Source organism: Lepus europaeus, chromosome 21 (assembly GCF_033115175.1).
Source record: "Lepus europaeus isolate LE1 chromosome 21, mLepTim1.pri, whole genome shotgun sequence".
Lineage (NCBI taxonomy): Eukaryota > Metazoa > Chordata > Mammalia > Lagomorpha > Leporidae > Lepus > Lepus europaeus.
Window position 1 is genome coordinate 22,269,667 of NC_084847.1, and position 17,452 is coordinate 22,287,118.

Genomic DNA, 17,452 nt, shown 5'->3' on the forward strand with positions numbered 1-17,452 from the left:
TGCTCCCAGGAGCACCTGGCTACGGAGTGAGCCCATGCCCTGCTCTGCTCTTGGCTTCCTGTCTTGTGATGGGGTCTCCCCCTCTGCCAAGCCCCCACGAGGTCCTCCCCGGGGGTGAGCTGGTGCCAGGACCCTGAGCTCTGTTCTGGAAACCTCTTTTCTTCAAAAAGTTAGCCTGCTTCTAGTATCTCATTATAGGAACTGAAAGTTGACGGATGTGGGCGTTCTACCTATGGTAGACCCACAGAGAGCCTGCACGGTGCAGGGGAGGCTGCAAGTGGGTCAGGAACCCCATGCAGGTGAGGCTTTGGGTGTCTCTTATCCTGGATGTGGAGCTGAGACGTCAGCTACTCAGAAATACCGAGAGGTGCAGATGGAACGAAACAAGCCCCAGGTAAAAGCCGATAGTCTCAGGGCCTTCCTGCTGAGCGAGAATGTTCTCAGCAGTAACTGCCCTACCACAGCCAAGAAAAAAAACCCTGGTGCCACCTTGCCCTGGGCTAGCAAGGGAGTGGGGAGCCACGATCACCACCCACTGCTTGCTGGGCTGGCACCAGAATGGGGAGCTGGGCTTTCATACCCGCTGGACAGTCATAAGCCCCACCTGGCCCCACAAGGGGACCGTGGACTTCCACCTGCGCTAGGCTGTAACAAGGTGCCCTTCCCCTCCCTGCTGGGAGGATGTCACAGGAGAACTAGCCAGAGAGTCGGGATTTTTGCTACTGCACAGTGGTAATGAGACCACCCCACCCCCACCCAGCCACCGTGTCAGTAGGAGCAATGTAGGGAGCAGCAATGAGGCCCCCGTGCCCCTGTCAGCCAGGGTGGTGTCCACAGAGGCCTCGTGGAGACTCAGAACTCCCATCTGTGCCCGGGAATGGCCAGGAGCCCTGCCCATCTTGAATGTCCATGATATACTGGACTTCCGCCTCTGTGCTGAAGTCAGCCAGCACTGCTCCCTCCTGCCTTGCCAGAGCGCTGTCAGAGGAAGCCAATGAAAGCAGACGGCTTAGAAAGATCCAGAATGTCATTCTGAAAGGACCAGAATGTCCAGGTTGCAGTTGAAGTTAGTTGCTGTGCCAAGAACCAGCAAGATCTCAACTTGAGTGAGAAAAGGGAGTTGCCAGTTCCCAAGGCTGACAGAGATGTTGGAATTAGCTGACAAGGAATCTGAGCTTCAATGAGGGATTATAAACACCTTGCACAGTGATCTCAGGGAAGAAGTAGAGCATAGATAGGAGAACCAAATGGAAATTTTAGAACTGAAAAATGCAGTAACCAAAATAGAAAATTCAACAGTTGGACTCAACAGGAGAATTGGAGGGGTGGGGGCATGGTAGAACCAGTGCATTTGGAAATAGCATGATGGAAATTACAATGGAAATCTGCAACAGAGAGAAAATAAATTTTTAAAAACTGAGCAAAGTCTCCAGGACTAATGGAACTGTAACAAAATGTGGAACAGCACTTGTACATGGAAGATTGCAAACCACCAACAAAAACAATTCAAGAGCTAAATAGATGAGCGCTGTTCCCATGTCTGGGAGTCAGAACACTCAGCCTGCTGAAAGCTGCTGGTTCTCGAGTTGGTAAATAGGTTTAAAGCAATTTCTGTCAAAAATCCCAGCAGTATCTTTAGTAGACCTAAACAAGATGATTCTAAAATGTATACAGAAGGACTGAAACCATTTTGAAAAAGAATACAGTGGGATGAACCAGTCTACCCAATTTCAAGACTTATTCTACAGCTACAGGCATTGCAACTGCATGATAATATTGGAGGGATTGATCAGTGGGACACAATAGGAAATCCAGAAAGAGATCAATTCAAATAACGCCCAGATAATTTTTGACAATGGTGCAAAGCAATTCAGTAGAAGGGGGAGGGGGGAGCATTCCTAATGAGTGGTGCTGGACACTCACAGCTGAAAAAATCAGCCTTATTCTAGCTTCATGCCTTTTGTAAGAAATAATTCAAAGTGCATCACAGAGTTAAATGTAAAACGTTTAGAAAAGAATAGGGGGAAATCTTTGGACTGTAGGGTTAGGCAGAGTTCTGAGGCTTGATTTTAAAAAGCATAAAAGAAAAATTTGATCCATTGGATGTTATAAAAAGTTAACACCTTTGCCCTATTAACAAGGCGAAAAGACAAGCTATAAACTGGGAGAAAATTTTTGTAAACTACATATTTGACAAAGGACTGGTACCTGGGATATATAAAGGCATAGGAGGTAAAGCTGCTGCTTGCCGCACCTGCATCCCATATGGGCGCCAGTTCTAGTCCCAGCTGCTCCTCTTCCGATCCAGCTCTCTGCTATGGCCTGGGAAAGCAGTAGAAGATGGCCCAAGTCCTTGGGCCCCTGCACCCAAGTGGGAGACCTGGGAGGAAGCTCCTGGCTCCTGGCTTCTGATCGGCACAGCTCTAACCGTTGCGGCCAATTGGGGAAGTGAATCAGCAGATGGAAGACCCCCCCACACACCTATCCTCTCTCTGTGTAACTGACTTTCAAATAAATAAATTTTTAAAAAAACCCTAAACACCCCCCCAAAAAAACAGTCCAGCTAGAAAATGAACAAAAACATGAGCAGACATTGTGCCAAACACAATGTGCCCAAAGCGAATAAGCAGATGAGCGCCTGCGGCTCTTAGGGAAATGCGGAACTACAGCACAGTACATTCGCCATCCGACTCTACTGCACATCTCTCAGCAGTGGCTCAGATATTAAGAATGACACCCCCGAATGCTGGCGAGGAGGTGGAGGAGCTTCCTGTCCCTGGCAGGAGTACTATTCAGCAATGCAAAGGAGCAAACTGTTGAGTTGGACTCCTTGGTGATTCTCAGAGAATTACGGTGAATGAACCCGGGAGACATCGATAGTGCATGGCTCCATTTAGGAAAAAATCTGTGAAGTGGCGGAATTCTAGACATGAAGAGCAGGTTAGGGGTTAGGGGGAACTGGGAGAGGTTAGGATGGAGGGGGGTGTGGCCGGGGCTCCTGGCTCTGTATTTTGACACAAGGTGACTGGGAGATTGTACTATAGTTACACTAATTTTGCAAGATGGTTCCTTTGTAGGAAACTGGCTAACAAGTACCTGGGATCGATCTCTCTCTCTCTCTCTCTCTCTCTCTCTCTCTCTCTCTCTCTCTGCATGTCGATTTACAAGTATCTAAAAAATTTTTTTAATTTAATTTTAAAAGCAAAAAATAAATCAATGAAAGTAGAAAAGAGACAAAAGAATTTCAGGATCTGCTGGGGAATGTGATGAAGTTAAACAGCAGTGTGTGGTAGAGTGAGGGGGGGGGGCTTCTTAGGGAGCCCCACCAAGCATAAGGTGACATGCAAAGGTGACAAGGAGCCGGACCAAGATCCTGGGAAGGACTCAGAAGGTAGCAGATCTGAGCATCCTAGGGATGGGAGTTGAGGAGGAATGTGGGGTTCCTCAGGGGTAGAGGGGGGCCATGAGGCTGGAAGGTGGGATGCCGGCTGGGGTGGGGGGTGAACCCTGGCCACACTTGATCTGAACAACAGGTGGTGCACGCACAGCGGATGGAGAGCAGGGCTGGGGGCACCCTTCCCAGGCCAGTCTGCCTTTGCTCCTGTCCAGCCTAGAGCGCGTGTTTCTGGAGCTCCTGAGATTGGCATCCCCACAGCACACCCTCCCCGGAGAGCTCACCAACCACCCCGAGTCGCCGGACCCCGCTGCTGCTTCAGGGTGTGTGTGCTGCCTGGCACTTGTTCTCACCTTGCTCAGTCTTCCGATCTGGATGCCTGAAACGCTTCCACTCCATCCTCTGGGGGGTGCGGGGCATTGGTGCTGAGAGTGGGACCTGTTCAGAATCGAGATTCCTGGCAGTGGAGGCCAGAAATTCACTTCCCACAGCACTTAGGCAGGGAAAGGGAGGTTTTAGAAAATAATTGTGTAAGAACTTCTGTTGCCAGTGACAGCAACCTAATTCAAGTTGCCTTAAGGGGAAGAAAAAAAAAAAAACAATCCCAAACAAGGTATTTGGGTTCCTGTGATTGATACGTCCAGGGATAATGGCTTTAGCTCCTGCGTTAGTCAGCTTTTTGTGGCTTTAACGAAAATACCCGAGAGGAGCTTCTTGGGCAGGACAGGATTTATTTTGGCACCCAGTTTAGAGGTTCATGGTTCAGGATTGGGGTGATCCCATTATTCTGGCATCTGGTGGAGGCTGCATGAAGAGGAATGGTCACTGGGAGGCCAGGAAGCAAAGAGCAAAGCCCAGCAGCCCATATAACCCACCCTCCACGGCAGTTACCTACTGGGGCCTGTGCTGTGGTGCAGTTAAGCCACCGTCTGCAGCACCAGCATCCCAAATGGACGCAGTTCCAGTCCCAGCTGCTCCACTTGCGATCCAGCTCCCTGCTAATGTGCCTGGGAAAGCAGTGGAAGATGACTCAGGGCCCCTGCACTCGTGTGGGAGACCTAGAAGAAGCTCCTGGCTGTTGCAGCCATTTGGGGAGTGAACGAGCAGATGGAAGATCATTCTCTGTCTCTCTTTCTCTCTCTCTAACTCTACCTTTCAAGACTATAAATAAATCTTAAGGAAAAAAGAAAACGGAGTTACCTTTCAAATCAAGCCCCCTAGTGAACTGAAGATCACCCACTGACTCTCCCTCCTAGCCTCCACAGTTAGGTCAAGATCCAGCAAACCATAGTTGCTAATCCAGCAGCTATTAGTATTAATTCAGTAACTGCTAACTTAAGACTTTGAGTTTTTTTTAAAAAAGATTTATTTTGTTTATTTGAAAGACAGTGTTACAGAGAGTAGTAGAGAAAGAGGGGTCTTCCATCCACTGGTTCACTCCCCAGATGGCCACAATGGCTGGAGCTGCGCCAATCTGAAGCCAGGAGCCAGGAGCTTCTTCTGGGTCTCCCAAGCAGGTGCAGGGGCCCAAGGACTTGAGCCATCCTCCACTGCTTTCCCAGGCCATAGCAGAGAGCTGGATCAGAAGTGGAGCAGCCAGAACTCGAACTGGTGTCCATGTTGGATGCCGGCACTGCAGGCCAAGGCTTTAACCTGCTGCACCACAGTGCTGGCCCCGACTTTGAGGTTTAAACTTCTGCATGAACTTGAGGAACCCAGTCCTGTTCAATCCATAAGAGTTCCTTTTCATGACTCTGCTTCATTTCCTCAATCTGGGTGGTGGCGAGATGGTCCCCAGTAATTCCTGGCTGGAACCCCACCAGCTTAGCACCCCACAAGAAAGATGGGCCCCAATTCCCTATAGCTTCAAAGTCCTGAGATTGAGTCTTGGGAGCCTGACCTGGGTCACGTACTCATCCCTGAACCAATCACCATGGTCGGAGGGAAGCAGCATTCTCACTGGCTGAGCCTGAGTCATGTGATCACTCCTAGAGATTGGAAGTGGTGCCAGACCCACAAAAACCGCATGGCCTGAGCAGAGGGGGAGGAGTGCCCTTAGTGGAATCCAGATGTTGTTTCCAGAAGGAAGAACAGATGTGGATCAGGCAAAAATAGACATCCTCGTGGATTCTAGAAAAAAAAAAAAAAAACAACAACAAACTCTTCATTCTCAATCCTCAGGTTCTGAGTTGTGGCCATACTGGTACAAAGAGAGACCTCCCAGACTGAGCTAGAATTCTGCTCGGGAGAGAGTATCTGCTTGGACCAGCTGTGGTCAGATGCTCAGCCCCTGTCCAGTCATCTTGAAACTGGGAGCTCTGGGTCGTGATATGGACTCTTTGGTGGACAGGGACATTGTTAGAGGGGCCAGGCTGACACCCCAAAACTGTCAATTACAAAACTCAAGGCTTCTGCAAGATGTAACTTAGCTCCTTAACGTGGAAGAATCATGGGTTCAGTGTTCAGGGAAAGCGATGATTGCTTAAGATCCCTCTGAGGAAGAGTCCCCTCGTCTTCCTGCTGGGGGTCCTGAGACTGACAGGGGAAGAGCAGTGGGTACAGGAGGTGGGCTGCATTGCCGCGGGGAAATGCTGGGGTGGTGTTTAGAGACCAGATGAGTGGCACTCCCAGGAAGTACGGGTAGGAACAGCAAAAAGGACTCCTTGGTTTGGAAGAGTCATCAGGGCATAGACTGGGAAGCAGAAGCTCATGTACCAGGCCAAGCGTGGCTAGAGTTGGGCAGGTACCCCCGCTCCTGGTACTAAATGGGAAAGCACAGACTTGGACAGAGGAACCAGGCAGGTGGCCATTTATAGAATTAGCACTTGGCCACCTGAGTCTCCTAGCTCTACATCTCCTCCTTCCATTGTCCCCAGAGGGACTGGCTTAGCATTCATATCAGGTGAGGGCAGCCAACAGTCCCAGGTGTGGAGAGAGAAAGATGCAGAGTGTAGAATCATGCCGGTCAGCATAAGCTCATCTCCCAAGGGAGCACTTGCAGACGAAGTCGTGTGGCAGTGAGAATGTCAACAATAGTGATGTGGGCAAGGAGAGCCGGCCTTCCTGGAGAGCCAGCTAGCTGCCAGATGCTGTTCTAAGATGTGCTTCATGGATCATCTTTAACCCTTGCAACAACTCTGTGATGTAGTGCTGTTGCATGTCCATTAAAGTGGATGTAAGGAGTATGAGACAGTTTAAGCATCTTTCCTAGGACCGCCCATGAGCAAAGATAATTTAGCTCACGCAAAATGAGCTCCTCCATCATCAGCTCCAACACACCTCCTCCTGTCTTCTCACTCTGATGTCCCAAACTCCTGAGACTGTGTGGAAGGCTCTCCACTTCCTCATGCCTCCACGCCTTTGCACATACTGTTTCTTTCTTCTAGAATGATCTTCTCCCTGGCTGACACTCATGCTGCAATTCTCTATCTCCCAGGCCAGACTATGGGCAAAGCAGAGACCAACTCTTACTCTTTTTCCGTGGCTGTACCTGCTCAGGATCTGGCCCAGACGAGGCACCTGTGTAGGGACGAATGCGTGTTTGGCGGATGCGGGGAGTGTTTCCCGTCCCCTGCCCTACTCACTGTGGTATCTCTCTCCTAATCTCTCGGCAGCCTGGCGTGGGGCTCCTTTACCTGCTGCATGGCAGCTTCTGTCACCACGCTCAACTCCTACACCAAGACGGTCATTGAGTTCCGGCACAAACGCAAGGTCTTTGAGCAGGGCTACAGGGAGGAGCCAACCTTCGTAGACCCGGAGGCCATCAAGTACTTCCGGGAGAGGTCAGTGCACGTGGGTCACCTCCAGCCACCATTGGACCTCAGGGCCTAGTCTCAGTGGCCCTAAAGTCCCTCCCCACTAACTGGTATCATCCAACAGAGGTATTCCGGGGGGAGTGTAGGGTAGAATGGAAAGGCTGGGGGAGGCAGTGTTTGGAATTCATTGAGGCGGAATTGCTGGTACATTTTAATGCTTTATGGAGAGTGAGGTTGTGCTGGGCTTATGTGATCCAAGTGTAAGCCTAACATCTGGCCTCATGTTTCTTAGAGCCGTGTTAAAGAGGCTGAACCAAGGTTTCCTTCTGGGGCTCTGCCATGGCACTGACCATGCAGAGAGGCCAGCAATGGGACTGGTGATTCCTGTGAGGGGATGGTGGCTCCTAAAGGCCAGGGACTCCTGGCCAGGGACACCTGAGTCTTTGGCGTCCTACTAGGAACAGATGGAGGTGACAATAAATGGTGGGTGTGTGCGTGCATAGATGGACAGATAGCTAGCTGGGTAGGTTAATTGTTTAGGGTTTGATAGAGGCATGCAAGGGTGGATGGATGCATGGATGTATGTATGGTAGGGTAGATAAGTGGATGGATGAGTAAGTGGATGGATGGGTAGATGGGTGGGCAGATGGATGTATGGATGGCTAGCTGGGGGAGTGGATGGGTGGATGGGTAGATGGCTGGCTGCATGTATGGATAGGTGGATGGATGAATGGGTGGGTGCATAGTTGGGTAGATGGATGAATGGGTGGTTGGGTAGATGTATAGGTAGATATATGTATGTATGTATGGTAGGCTAGATAAGTGGATTGATGGGTGGATAGATGAATTGATAGGTGAGTGTTTGGGTGGGCTGATGGATGGGTGGATGGATGGATGGATGGATGGGTGTGTGGGTAGATGGTTAACTAGATAAGCTGGTAGGCAAGGGAATGGATAAGTAGGTGGATAGATTAACAAATGGAGGGAGGGAAGGCGGAGGGATGAATGGAAGAACAGATGTACTAAGATGTGGCTGTCCAGCTGTTAGGATTTCAGAGACTGGGGAGATCCTTAGAACTCCCCAGCATCTTCAGATGAAGCCACTCAGGGCAATAGCAGCCTGAAACCTGGACTGCTGAGCCCTCTCTCTAGAGAGCGAGTTCAATGGTTCTAGTCTGTCCACCTTGCTATGCACTGCTGTCTCCCGGCTCCATCCGAAACTGTTCCCACGGGCCCACCTATTCCCTATGAACTGTTCTAGTCTCTTCTGTGCTGTGCAGGGCAGGTGGCCTCCTTAGCACATCTGGCATCGCTGGAGAGAGCAGCTCTGCCTATGTGTGCACCCAGCCCCATGCAGTCACAGCCCGAGCGGCTCTCTCTAAAGTGCAGCTGCCTCCCGGGCCGCTCTGAATCGGTGGTGGTAGACATGGGACAGCGGGCTCTGACTGGCACCCTGGCCACGCCCCTGCCTGTCCTGCTCACTCTTGGAGAACTAAAGAACGGCAGATCTGGACCTGGGGTCCTCATGCTCCCAGGTTGTCGTGGGGACCAGAGGAGCATTGAAACCCCACCTGTGGTTTTAAACACCGTGGCGGCCTCCAGCATCCAACTCTTGCCAAAACTTATGGCATTGCGCTGGCTTGCTCCCCCTGCACCCAGCACCTCCCGGGGACCTCTGCAGCTCCCAGATCCCTGGCTGGGGCTGGGCTGTGTTCTCCTGCCTGGAGCTCTGTGGGGCTCTTTTCTCTCTGGGAGCAGCCCCGATGCTTCCCCAGGACCCCCCTCGGTGACCATGCTCCCCTGTGCTCTCTCTTGGCATCCAGCATGGATGCCTGGGATCAGTCAAGAGCGATCTCGCTGTGGGTGGCTCCTCTAGAGGTTGTCCAGGGTGGGGGTGGGTGCCTCTAGTGCTAGGGATTCTTCCTATTTCCAAGTAATCATTTCTGTCCTGTGCATTTCTAAAAGCAGTCTCAAGGTGTTCCTTTCCAGAAGCCTCTCTTTAAAATCCAGCACTGGATACGTGGGAGGAAAAAAAAAAAAAAGAATTCCAGCATTGGATACATGGGGGCATTCACACTGTGGACGGCTCTGTCTTCTCTTATGTTGCGAATGTTTTGTAGCATGATGCTATTACTCTAAAAATGGGAAAAAGAAAAAAAAAAAAGAACGAACCTTTTTAAAAACCCATTTATTTCCCTCCCTCTCGCCGTGGCCCTTTTGATGTGATGGTTATGGAATCTTAATTTACTACCTGCGCTCATTCGCTTGCCAAAATTCCTTTTAATTCCATTCTTCATTCCATCGTGAATCGATCGTTGAAGAATCAACGTGTTCTTTGTCCGCCGTGACTGTTTCCTGGGTGTTTAACCTCGGCGACCTGTTCAGTCTCCGTGCTCTCCGTCAGCCGTCCCGGGTCACCTGTGACTTCTCACCCTGCCTTGTGCCACCTCACCCTGCCTTGCCCTGTGTTGGAGGCCGAGTTGGGGAGGGTCCTTTGACACGCCTCCCCGCCTCCCCAGCAGAGATCATAGGGCCCCTGCCGGGCGGACGGGATCAGATCTGAGATGGCCATCATTGCCCGGTGCGTGAGGCAGGCCAAAAAAGGCACGAGACGCGCCACTCCTTGAAGTGGAAAAAGATCAAAGAGGATTCGTAGAAGGAACATCTGGAAGGAGCAGCCGCTGCCCCAATGCCTGTGCTGTCTCCTTGCTGTGCCGCAGCTGCAGGGGGTATGAATGGGAGGTGAGAGGGAGGCAGCTGCCCATCCCCCGTCCCGGCCCAGCATTCACCTCCGCTGGGCTGCTGGTTCATGTGCCTTGGTAACCAGGGTTGCGGGGAGGATCCTGGAGACCGGGGTTGAGCCAAGCCTCCACACACACACATACACACACACACACGTCCAAGGCCTCACACGTGATCTGGGACCAACCGTGTTGGCCTCGCCCTTAGAAATGCAGACTCCAGGCCCAGGCAGACTCTGCTCCCATGACTGCTGGGTACCTTCAGGTGTGGAACGGCCCAGGCTGAAGGACAGGTGCCGGTCAGCAGGTGGGTGTGGCCTGCAGAAGCCAGTGGAGAAAGGGAGGTCTCCCGGGCCAGTGCTACTCAAAGTGTGGTCCCTGGACGGGTGCCCATGTGCAAACATTCTAGTAGGAGAACAGAACTTGAGACAAATGGAAACTTAGTTGGCAGGGACACCATGTTTAACCTTTTTTTTTTATTTCATTTTTATTTATTATAAAGGGTTGGTCCAAGGTAGATTGAAGCTGGAGGGGCGTTGCGGCGGTGGGGGGACCTGGTCCTTGGTAGTGGAGTTGGAGGAGCACAGTGTGCTATAGATGGTGGGTTCAGGCCGTGGCTGGGGGGCTGGGGAAGGGGAGGAGCTTGGGGCTGGGGAGATGGGGGCTAGCCTTGAAAGGGTCAGACACAAGAGGCGGACAGCAGTGGCCTGGGGGCCATGCACCTGACCTTGGGACAGTAGAGAGGGGGGCTAGCCTTGAGGAGGTCAGAATATAAGAGGTGGGCAGCAGCAGTCTGGATGCTGTAAACCTGACCCTGGGACGTTAGAGAGAAGGCTTGTCGGGACCCCTGCCAATGTCCTTGACACCTTCAGCCCTGGAGCTAGGCCAGTGAGTTCCCAAGAAGCCAATGGATTCCCCCTCTCTGGATCCCCAGGGCCACCCAGCTCCGGTCACTCGATTTCTCTTCAAAGAGCGAACCCCAGACTGTCTTGGGTTACTGAGGGCAGCAACTGGGACACCGGAAGCTGGGGGCATCTCCGCTGTCCAGGAAGCTGGTCATGCATGGTCATGAGTCTCCAGCAGCCACCAGGATCTCACAATGTAGCTGAGTCCCGGGCAGGTCATGACTGGTTGCCGTGAAAACACGCTCATGCTGCAGAGGCCCAGGAATCTGAGCTGCTGTCCCAGTCCTGCCAGCTGCAGGGGTGGGGCCAACACTGACCTATTCACACGCACCCAGGGGGCGAATCTCTTTCAGCTCCACATCCTTCGATGTCCCAGCAGTGACTTCCGATTGGCCACAGTGGGACTTCTCACCCCACCAACTGTGACCAGGGAGGCAGGGGTGGCGGTCGCTCCTGCCACCTCCACCCGTGGCACATGCGGGAAAACCGAGACTCAGAGTGGCCGGCAGTTTGCACGGAGTCGCTCTGCCTGCTCAGTGCAGAGCCAAGGTCAACCATGACCCCTCCGCACTCCAGGGCCAGAGTTCCAGGCTCCTGGCTTTGGCCAGGCCCATCCCTGGCTATTGCAGCCATTTGGGGAGTGAACTAGCGGATAGAAGACACCTCCCCTGCCCCGTCAGTTTCTCTCCCTCTCTCTCTAATTCTTCCTTTCAATAAGTAAATCAATTTAAAAAGAAAAAAAAAAAAAAAAAAAGGAAACCGTGCCCAGAGTTTCCTCCCTGCGAAGCTCAGGTTTGGTCCTTGCTCCAGCCACCGTGACAGTCCCTGTGTGGCGTCACTCACTGCCCATCATTTCCTAGCCTGTGTGCGCTAGACTGGGTCCCCAGGGACTTCCTGGTGACGCAGTGAATGAATGAATGAGTGATCGTAACAGGGAGTGGGTGAGCCTTTCTCTTCCTACTTCTTCCAGGGTCACCTTGGCATTGCCTGCTCCCCATGCACCACCTGGGCCCCGTCTGCTCCTTCAGCCCCAAGCTTTTGCATGTGGCTTCGTAGCTAGGAGGAAGAGGCAGTGGGAAGGGTCAGGGGACAGAGGTGGGCGCTGGCTTTGGAGAGAAGGGAGGCCGAGAGAGAGGGGGCAGGGGAACTGCCCAGAGGTGTGGCTGCAGATACCGGACTGGACAGCTGCGGAGTTCTCTAGGAGATCCAATGATGAGGAAATTGGTTTCGCCTCAGGGGACTGGATGGCGTTGCTGGCACTGTGATGCCCATTTGGACTGGACCGCATGCTGCGCTGGGATTTATCTGGGTTGCAAATGACTACGTGCAGTGAGGGCTACCGCCGCTCACATCCTCTGGCCCAGTTGTCCAAGATGGGGCAGGGGGAGGGTCCCGTGACTATGTCACTCTCCAGGTCCTTGTCCCCTCTGCTCCATGCTTGTCACCAGTGCCCCATGGAGGCACTGGGCCTGCTGAGATCTTACCAGAGGGAGGCCCTTGCTGTTGGTGGGGAGAGCCTTGTGCCAGCAGGTGGAAGACCAGGGCCGTGTGTGTGTGTGTGTGTGTGTGATTGTCTTTAGGGGGTGGGCATTTGGCACAGCAGTCCTGTTATTGAGGTGCTTGGGTTCTAATATGGGTTCCATTCCCAATCCAGGGAGGCAGCAGGTAATGGCCCAAGTATCTGGGTCCCTGCCACCCACATGGGAGACTCAGATGGAATTCTCGGCTCCTGGCTTTGGCCTGGCGCAGCCCTGGCTGTTGAGACCATTTGGAAAGTGAACCAGTAGATGGGAGAGCTCTGTCTATCTGTCTCTCTCTGCCAGTCAAATACTTCTAAAACCACACAATTTAATTTTTTTTAGAAAAATCTTCTTTAGGGTATGTTTTAAGTTAATTAAGAAATGTTACACTGCTAATAAAAGTCTGCAGCCCCCCAAATCTGAAAAATAGAGGAAAGCAAAAAGAAAACACCAGTTGATCCCTAAGTTGCTGTTACATAGAGACAGTCACCACTGAGCTTTTGGTAAATCTGTCTGATGGTTTACAGTACATTCCGGTGCACAGCCTGTGCTACAAGCCACACTGCACACAGTCTGAGAGATTTGCACATGCTCGGTGTTTGTCTTCCCGTGAAAATGATGGCTTTGCACCCCTCTGCCCCCGATGTCTGGGCTGGGTGGCCCTGGGTCAGCCCAGTCACCTCCCATCGGCTCTGCAGCTTCATCAATCAAATGAAAATAATGGCACCTGTCAACTTAAATAACAAGCAGAGAGGGCGTCTCTGGAGAATAATGATGTTTATTATTCATTGTCGTATTGGGAGTAGCACAGCCTTGCGGGGGCGGGAGGGGGGGATACGTGAGCCACAGAAAGCTGTGGAAATACTTGAAGAACTCCAGGAAAGGGAAAAAAATCTTAAAAGCAAAATATGGGCGGGGCTTTGTGGTGCAGCCGGTTAAGCTTCCGCATGGGCACCTGCATCTCAGATCACCATGCTTTTCTGAGTCCGGGCTGCTCCACTTCCCATCCAGCTCCCTGCTGATGCATCCTGGGAGGCAGCCGATGAGGGCCCAGGTGCTTGGGGCCCCCGCCACCCACGTGGGAGACCTGGAAGGAATCCCTGGTTCCTGGCTTCCACTTTGCCTACCCCTGGCTGTTGCAGGTTGTAGGCATTTGGGGAATGGATTGGAAGATTCTCTCTCTCTCTCTCTCTCTCTCTCTCTCTCTCTCTCTCTCTCTCTCCTCTGCTTTCAAGTAGATGAAGATATAAATGTTTTTAAATTTTAAAAAGCAAAATGAGGGGCCAGCCTAGTGGCCAGGGTCTCCGGAGCAGCGGCAGAGAAATGCTTTGCAAACCTCCAGCACGGGGGCGGGGCTGCGGGCTAGGGAGGGCGCCCCGCGTTTCCTGGGGGTCTGCCTCCCGCGGACAGGCCTGTGGTCGATTCTGGTTTGCTTCTTTCTTCCCAGGCTGGAGAAGGGCGATGGCAGCGAGGAGGAGGACCTGCACCTGGACTGCCGTCACGAGCACTACCCCAGCCGTAAGTGGCCGCCTCGCCAGGCACCTGCTGTGGCAGGGGGTGTGGGCCAGCCTCCCCACCGGGCCCCCTGCATGCCCCCACACACCCCCGCTGTGGTGATGAGGAAACCCAGGCAGGTGTCTCAGCCAGCGGTTACCTTGTGTGCAGTGACGGGGAGGGGAGATCCTGGGATTGGAAGTGACCGTGGAGAGGATTTGTGGGCAGCAGGGGTGCCCTTGGCCATGAGGGGCCTCACTGTGGGGCCGCCATTAGGAAAACCCATGTTGGGAGCGGAAGGCAGAGAGGAGAGGGGAGGAGGGAGAGGGCCTTGCGTAGGACACAAAGGTGGGAGCCGCGGGAGCTGGGAGTTCAAACACACCAGTGTCCACTGTGCCCACTCAGTGCCCGCCACGTGTCCCCGGATTCTTCCTGATTTTTTAAAAAATATTAATTTATGTGAAAGGCAGAGAGACAGAGCTCTTCCGTTCTCTAAATGCTTGCAGCAGCCAGGGCTGGGCCAGGCCACAGCCAGGAGCTGAGAACTCCATCTGGGTCTCCCACGAGGGTGGCAGGGACCCAAGTGCGGGAGCCACCACCTGCCGCCAGAGTGCGCGTTGGCAGGAAGCAGGAATCGGGCAGGGGGTCGACTGGAACCCGGGCCCTCCAGTACAGGATGCGGGCGTCCCAGACAGCTGGCCCCCACCCCCTACCTCCATGCTGACCCTCGACCCCTGCAGCCAAGATTGCTGTGCCCACTTCACAGATGAAGGCTCAGAGAGGTAGAACAACGTGCCCAGGGTCGCACAGCCTGCCCTGTGGCTCTCAGGTCCCGTGGGACACTGCAGTGACTTCTGTCTGAATCTGTCCCCCTGTGCCAGGGGGGCTGCCCCCACCCCCGAAGACTACAGGTGCCGGAGACGTGGGGGCGCAGACACGGCAGCTCCCTCGCCTGCCCTGGCCGGCACCCCTGAGCCGTGTGTCTGGGAGCTCCCCGCAGGCTGCAGAGCCGCTGGCTGTCAGGTATCAGGCGCAGCAGTCCCCTCCCCACACGCCCCTTCCCTGCCCCGTGCTGCCTCCCCTCTGCTGCAGGCGTCGCCCAAAGGCCGGGTGCCTGCCTGAGAAACAGGGGTGGCACTGAAGTGGACGCTGCACCTGCACGTCCTTCCTGGCCGGGTGGCTGTGCTAGCCTGGGGGCTTCCTGGAGGAAGGGGCCAGGAAGCAGGGGATGGAGATGGCTGGGCACGCCTGCCTGGGGGCTGGGGGCTGCAGAGGGGAGAACACCCGCAGGCTGAACTCCCCTGGTTGGGACTGAGTCTCCTGGGTCCCCTGCAGAGCGGGCAGGACACACTGGAGGCTTGTCTGGGGGGTGGGTTTTTGTCCAGGGTGGAGCTTTCTGGGACAGGGTTTTATCTGGGGGCAGGGCTTGTCAGAGGTGGGGTTTTGTCTGGGGGCAGAGCTTGTCTGGGCGGCGGGGAGCTCAGACCCTGAGAACGGAGGGCAGGGACCAGGGGTGCCAGTCTGGTCCCGACAGCCCGCCCTGGCTGGCATCAGGAATGAAGGGTGCAGGGCAGGGGGAATGCAGCAGGCTGCCCTCAGGCAGCCCTCACCCCTGCCCTGGCCCCCAGTATGGGGTGCCTGCGCTCCCTCACCAGGACTGTCTGTGCCTAAGCTGGAGGAGGCGGGGGGGGGGGGGGGGGAGGAGGCAGGCCAGCCCGGGGTGGGGGTTGGGGGGAGCTGTGGGGCCACCTGGGGCAGAGCTCAGCTCCAGGGGGGCTGAGGAAACTGGGGTGGAGCTGCCGGGGTGGGGCTCGGGCAGAGCAGCCCAACAAAGAGGTGCCCAGGCCCAGGAAACAGGAAGGCAGGAAGGGCGGGAGAGGCGCCCTGGTTCTGCACAGGGCCCTGGGCAGGGGAGAGGCAGAGCTCTCTTCTCCGGTTTCTCATCTACTTATGCAGCCAGCTGTTTCCCACCTCTCTCTCTCTCTCTCTCTCTCTCTCTCTCTCTCTCTCTCTGTAACTCTGCCTTTCAAATAAATAAATATATCTTTAAAAAGGATAAATGTGTATTATGGAAAAATTATGCATAGATTTCGAAACATTTTGCACCATAGTAGTCTCTTAACTTCATTTTCCCATGGAGTTGTTGAAGTTCCGAGGACTTTACTCTTATTCACTCATTTAATTCTGAATCCAGCCCCATTTCCCAGAGGCGGACGACTGAGGCCCAGGCAGGCCCAGCACTGTGCAGCCAGGAAGCGGCCGAGTAGGGATTTGGACTCTGCAGAGCCCCCAGCCCGGCTGCTGCCTGAGCTGCCTCGTGTCAGCTGGTGGCTCCAGCTGCCAGGCGCTGGGCAGGATGTGGAGGCCGCGGGCCCCAGCCAGGCGTGGTCCGGCCCTCACAGAGCTCATGGCCGAGAGAAGCCGCTGGTCTGGCTGCCCAGGGAGATGATGCCGTCTCCAGCATCGGGCCCCTTGGCTACCACTGGGTTTGTGGCCAGGGAAATGTTTTAGAGATGCCTGGACGCGTTTCGCAGGATTTCTGCGCGGAGCCTGCGGCGGGCTGAGTTGCCTGCAGGCAGCACCGGGATAGAGGGATCACAGAGAGCTGCATTATTAAACACTTACTGGATGCACATCTGTACCAGGCTCTCGGCTGCCAGCTAAGGAGGAGGAGGAAGAGGGCTGAGCCTTCATCGTGGGCAGATGAGAAACCGGGGCATGGAAGGACTCTGCTCCCCTCGGTGACAGAACTTGGCTTGGCATTTAGAGCTTCCCCCCAGACCCCAGCCCTTCCCTCCTTCCACCCTCCCCTCCCACGCTGCTCCAGTCACCCTGGCCTGCCTTGTTCTGGGATGCAGAACTCCCTCCCTCCACAGGGCCTTTGCACCTGCTGTCCTCGCTGTGTGGATGCTCTCCCTCTAAATCTTTGCGTGGCTGACTGTGTCTCTTCTTCAAGTTCCAGCTGAAAGGCCCCCTACTCCAGGAAGCCTTCCTGGCTCTGCACCAACTCCCTGGTCAACACAAAGCTCTCTTTACTTTGCAGCCTTAGCCCCTCTCTGAAATTATCTCTTCGTTTCCATTGTATTTGAAAGGCAGGACACGGAGAAACAGAGAGGAGAGAGGGCTCTCGTTGGCTGGTTCACTCCCCAAATGCCCACAACAGCCAGTGCTGAGCCAGGCAGAAGCCAGGAGCCAGGAATGCCCTTTGGGTCTCCCACGTGGGTGGCAGGGACCAAGCACCTGAGCCATCACCCACTGCCTCCCAGGGTGCGCACCAAGAGGGAGCTGGGGTCAGGAGTGGGAGCTGGGACTGCAGTATGGAGGCAGACGTCCCACGTCTTGTAGATCTTCTTGTAGACTTCTACGGCGCACTCGGTTGATGTGGTTTTGCCCTCAGTTCGGAGAGAACGGACTCCTTTTCAGCCTCATTCGTGCCTGTGTCTTGAGAGCCTAGAGCAGTGTGTGCTACACAGTAGGTGCTCAATCATTGCTCTACACCTCCAAGTCTCTCCTGCCTCCTGTGTGAGCAGCCACTTTTATATAAACAGTTACATAAACCTTTGCTTCTCTTAACTGCCCCCAAACTTGCTATTTTTTTTTCCCCTTGGGCTACTGTCATATGAATTCTGCCACAATTTTTTTT

At 54.0% G+C, this 17,452-nt stretch overlaps 1 protein-coding gene across 1 annotated transcript in view; it reads left to right on the forward strand.

Moving 5' to 3' along the window:
• The window catches only part of LOC133750791 (germ cell-specific gene 1-like protein), a 110,001-nt gene that overhangs the window by 86,060 nt on the left and 6,489 nt on the right, over positions 1 to 17,452 (forward strand). Inside the window, exons 4-5 of the mRNA XM_062180461.1 lie at positions 7,009 to 7,176; positions 13,763 to 13,833. Coding sequence (XP_062036445.1) covers positions 7,009 to 7,176; positions 13,763 to 13,833 — 239 coding nt within the window. The remainder of the gene's footprint in view (positions 1 to 7,008; positions 7,177 to 13,762; positions 13,834 to 17,452) is intronic.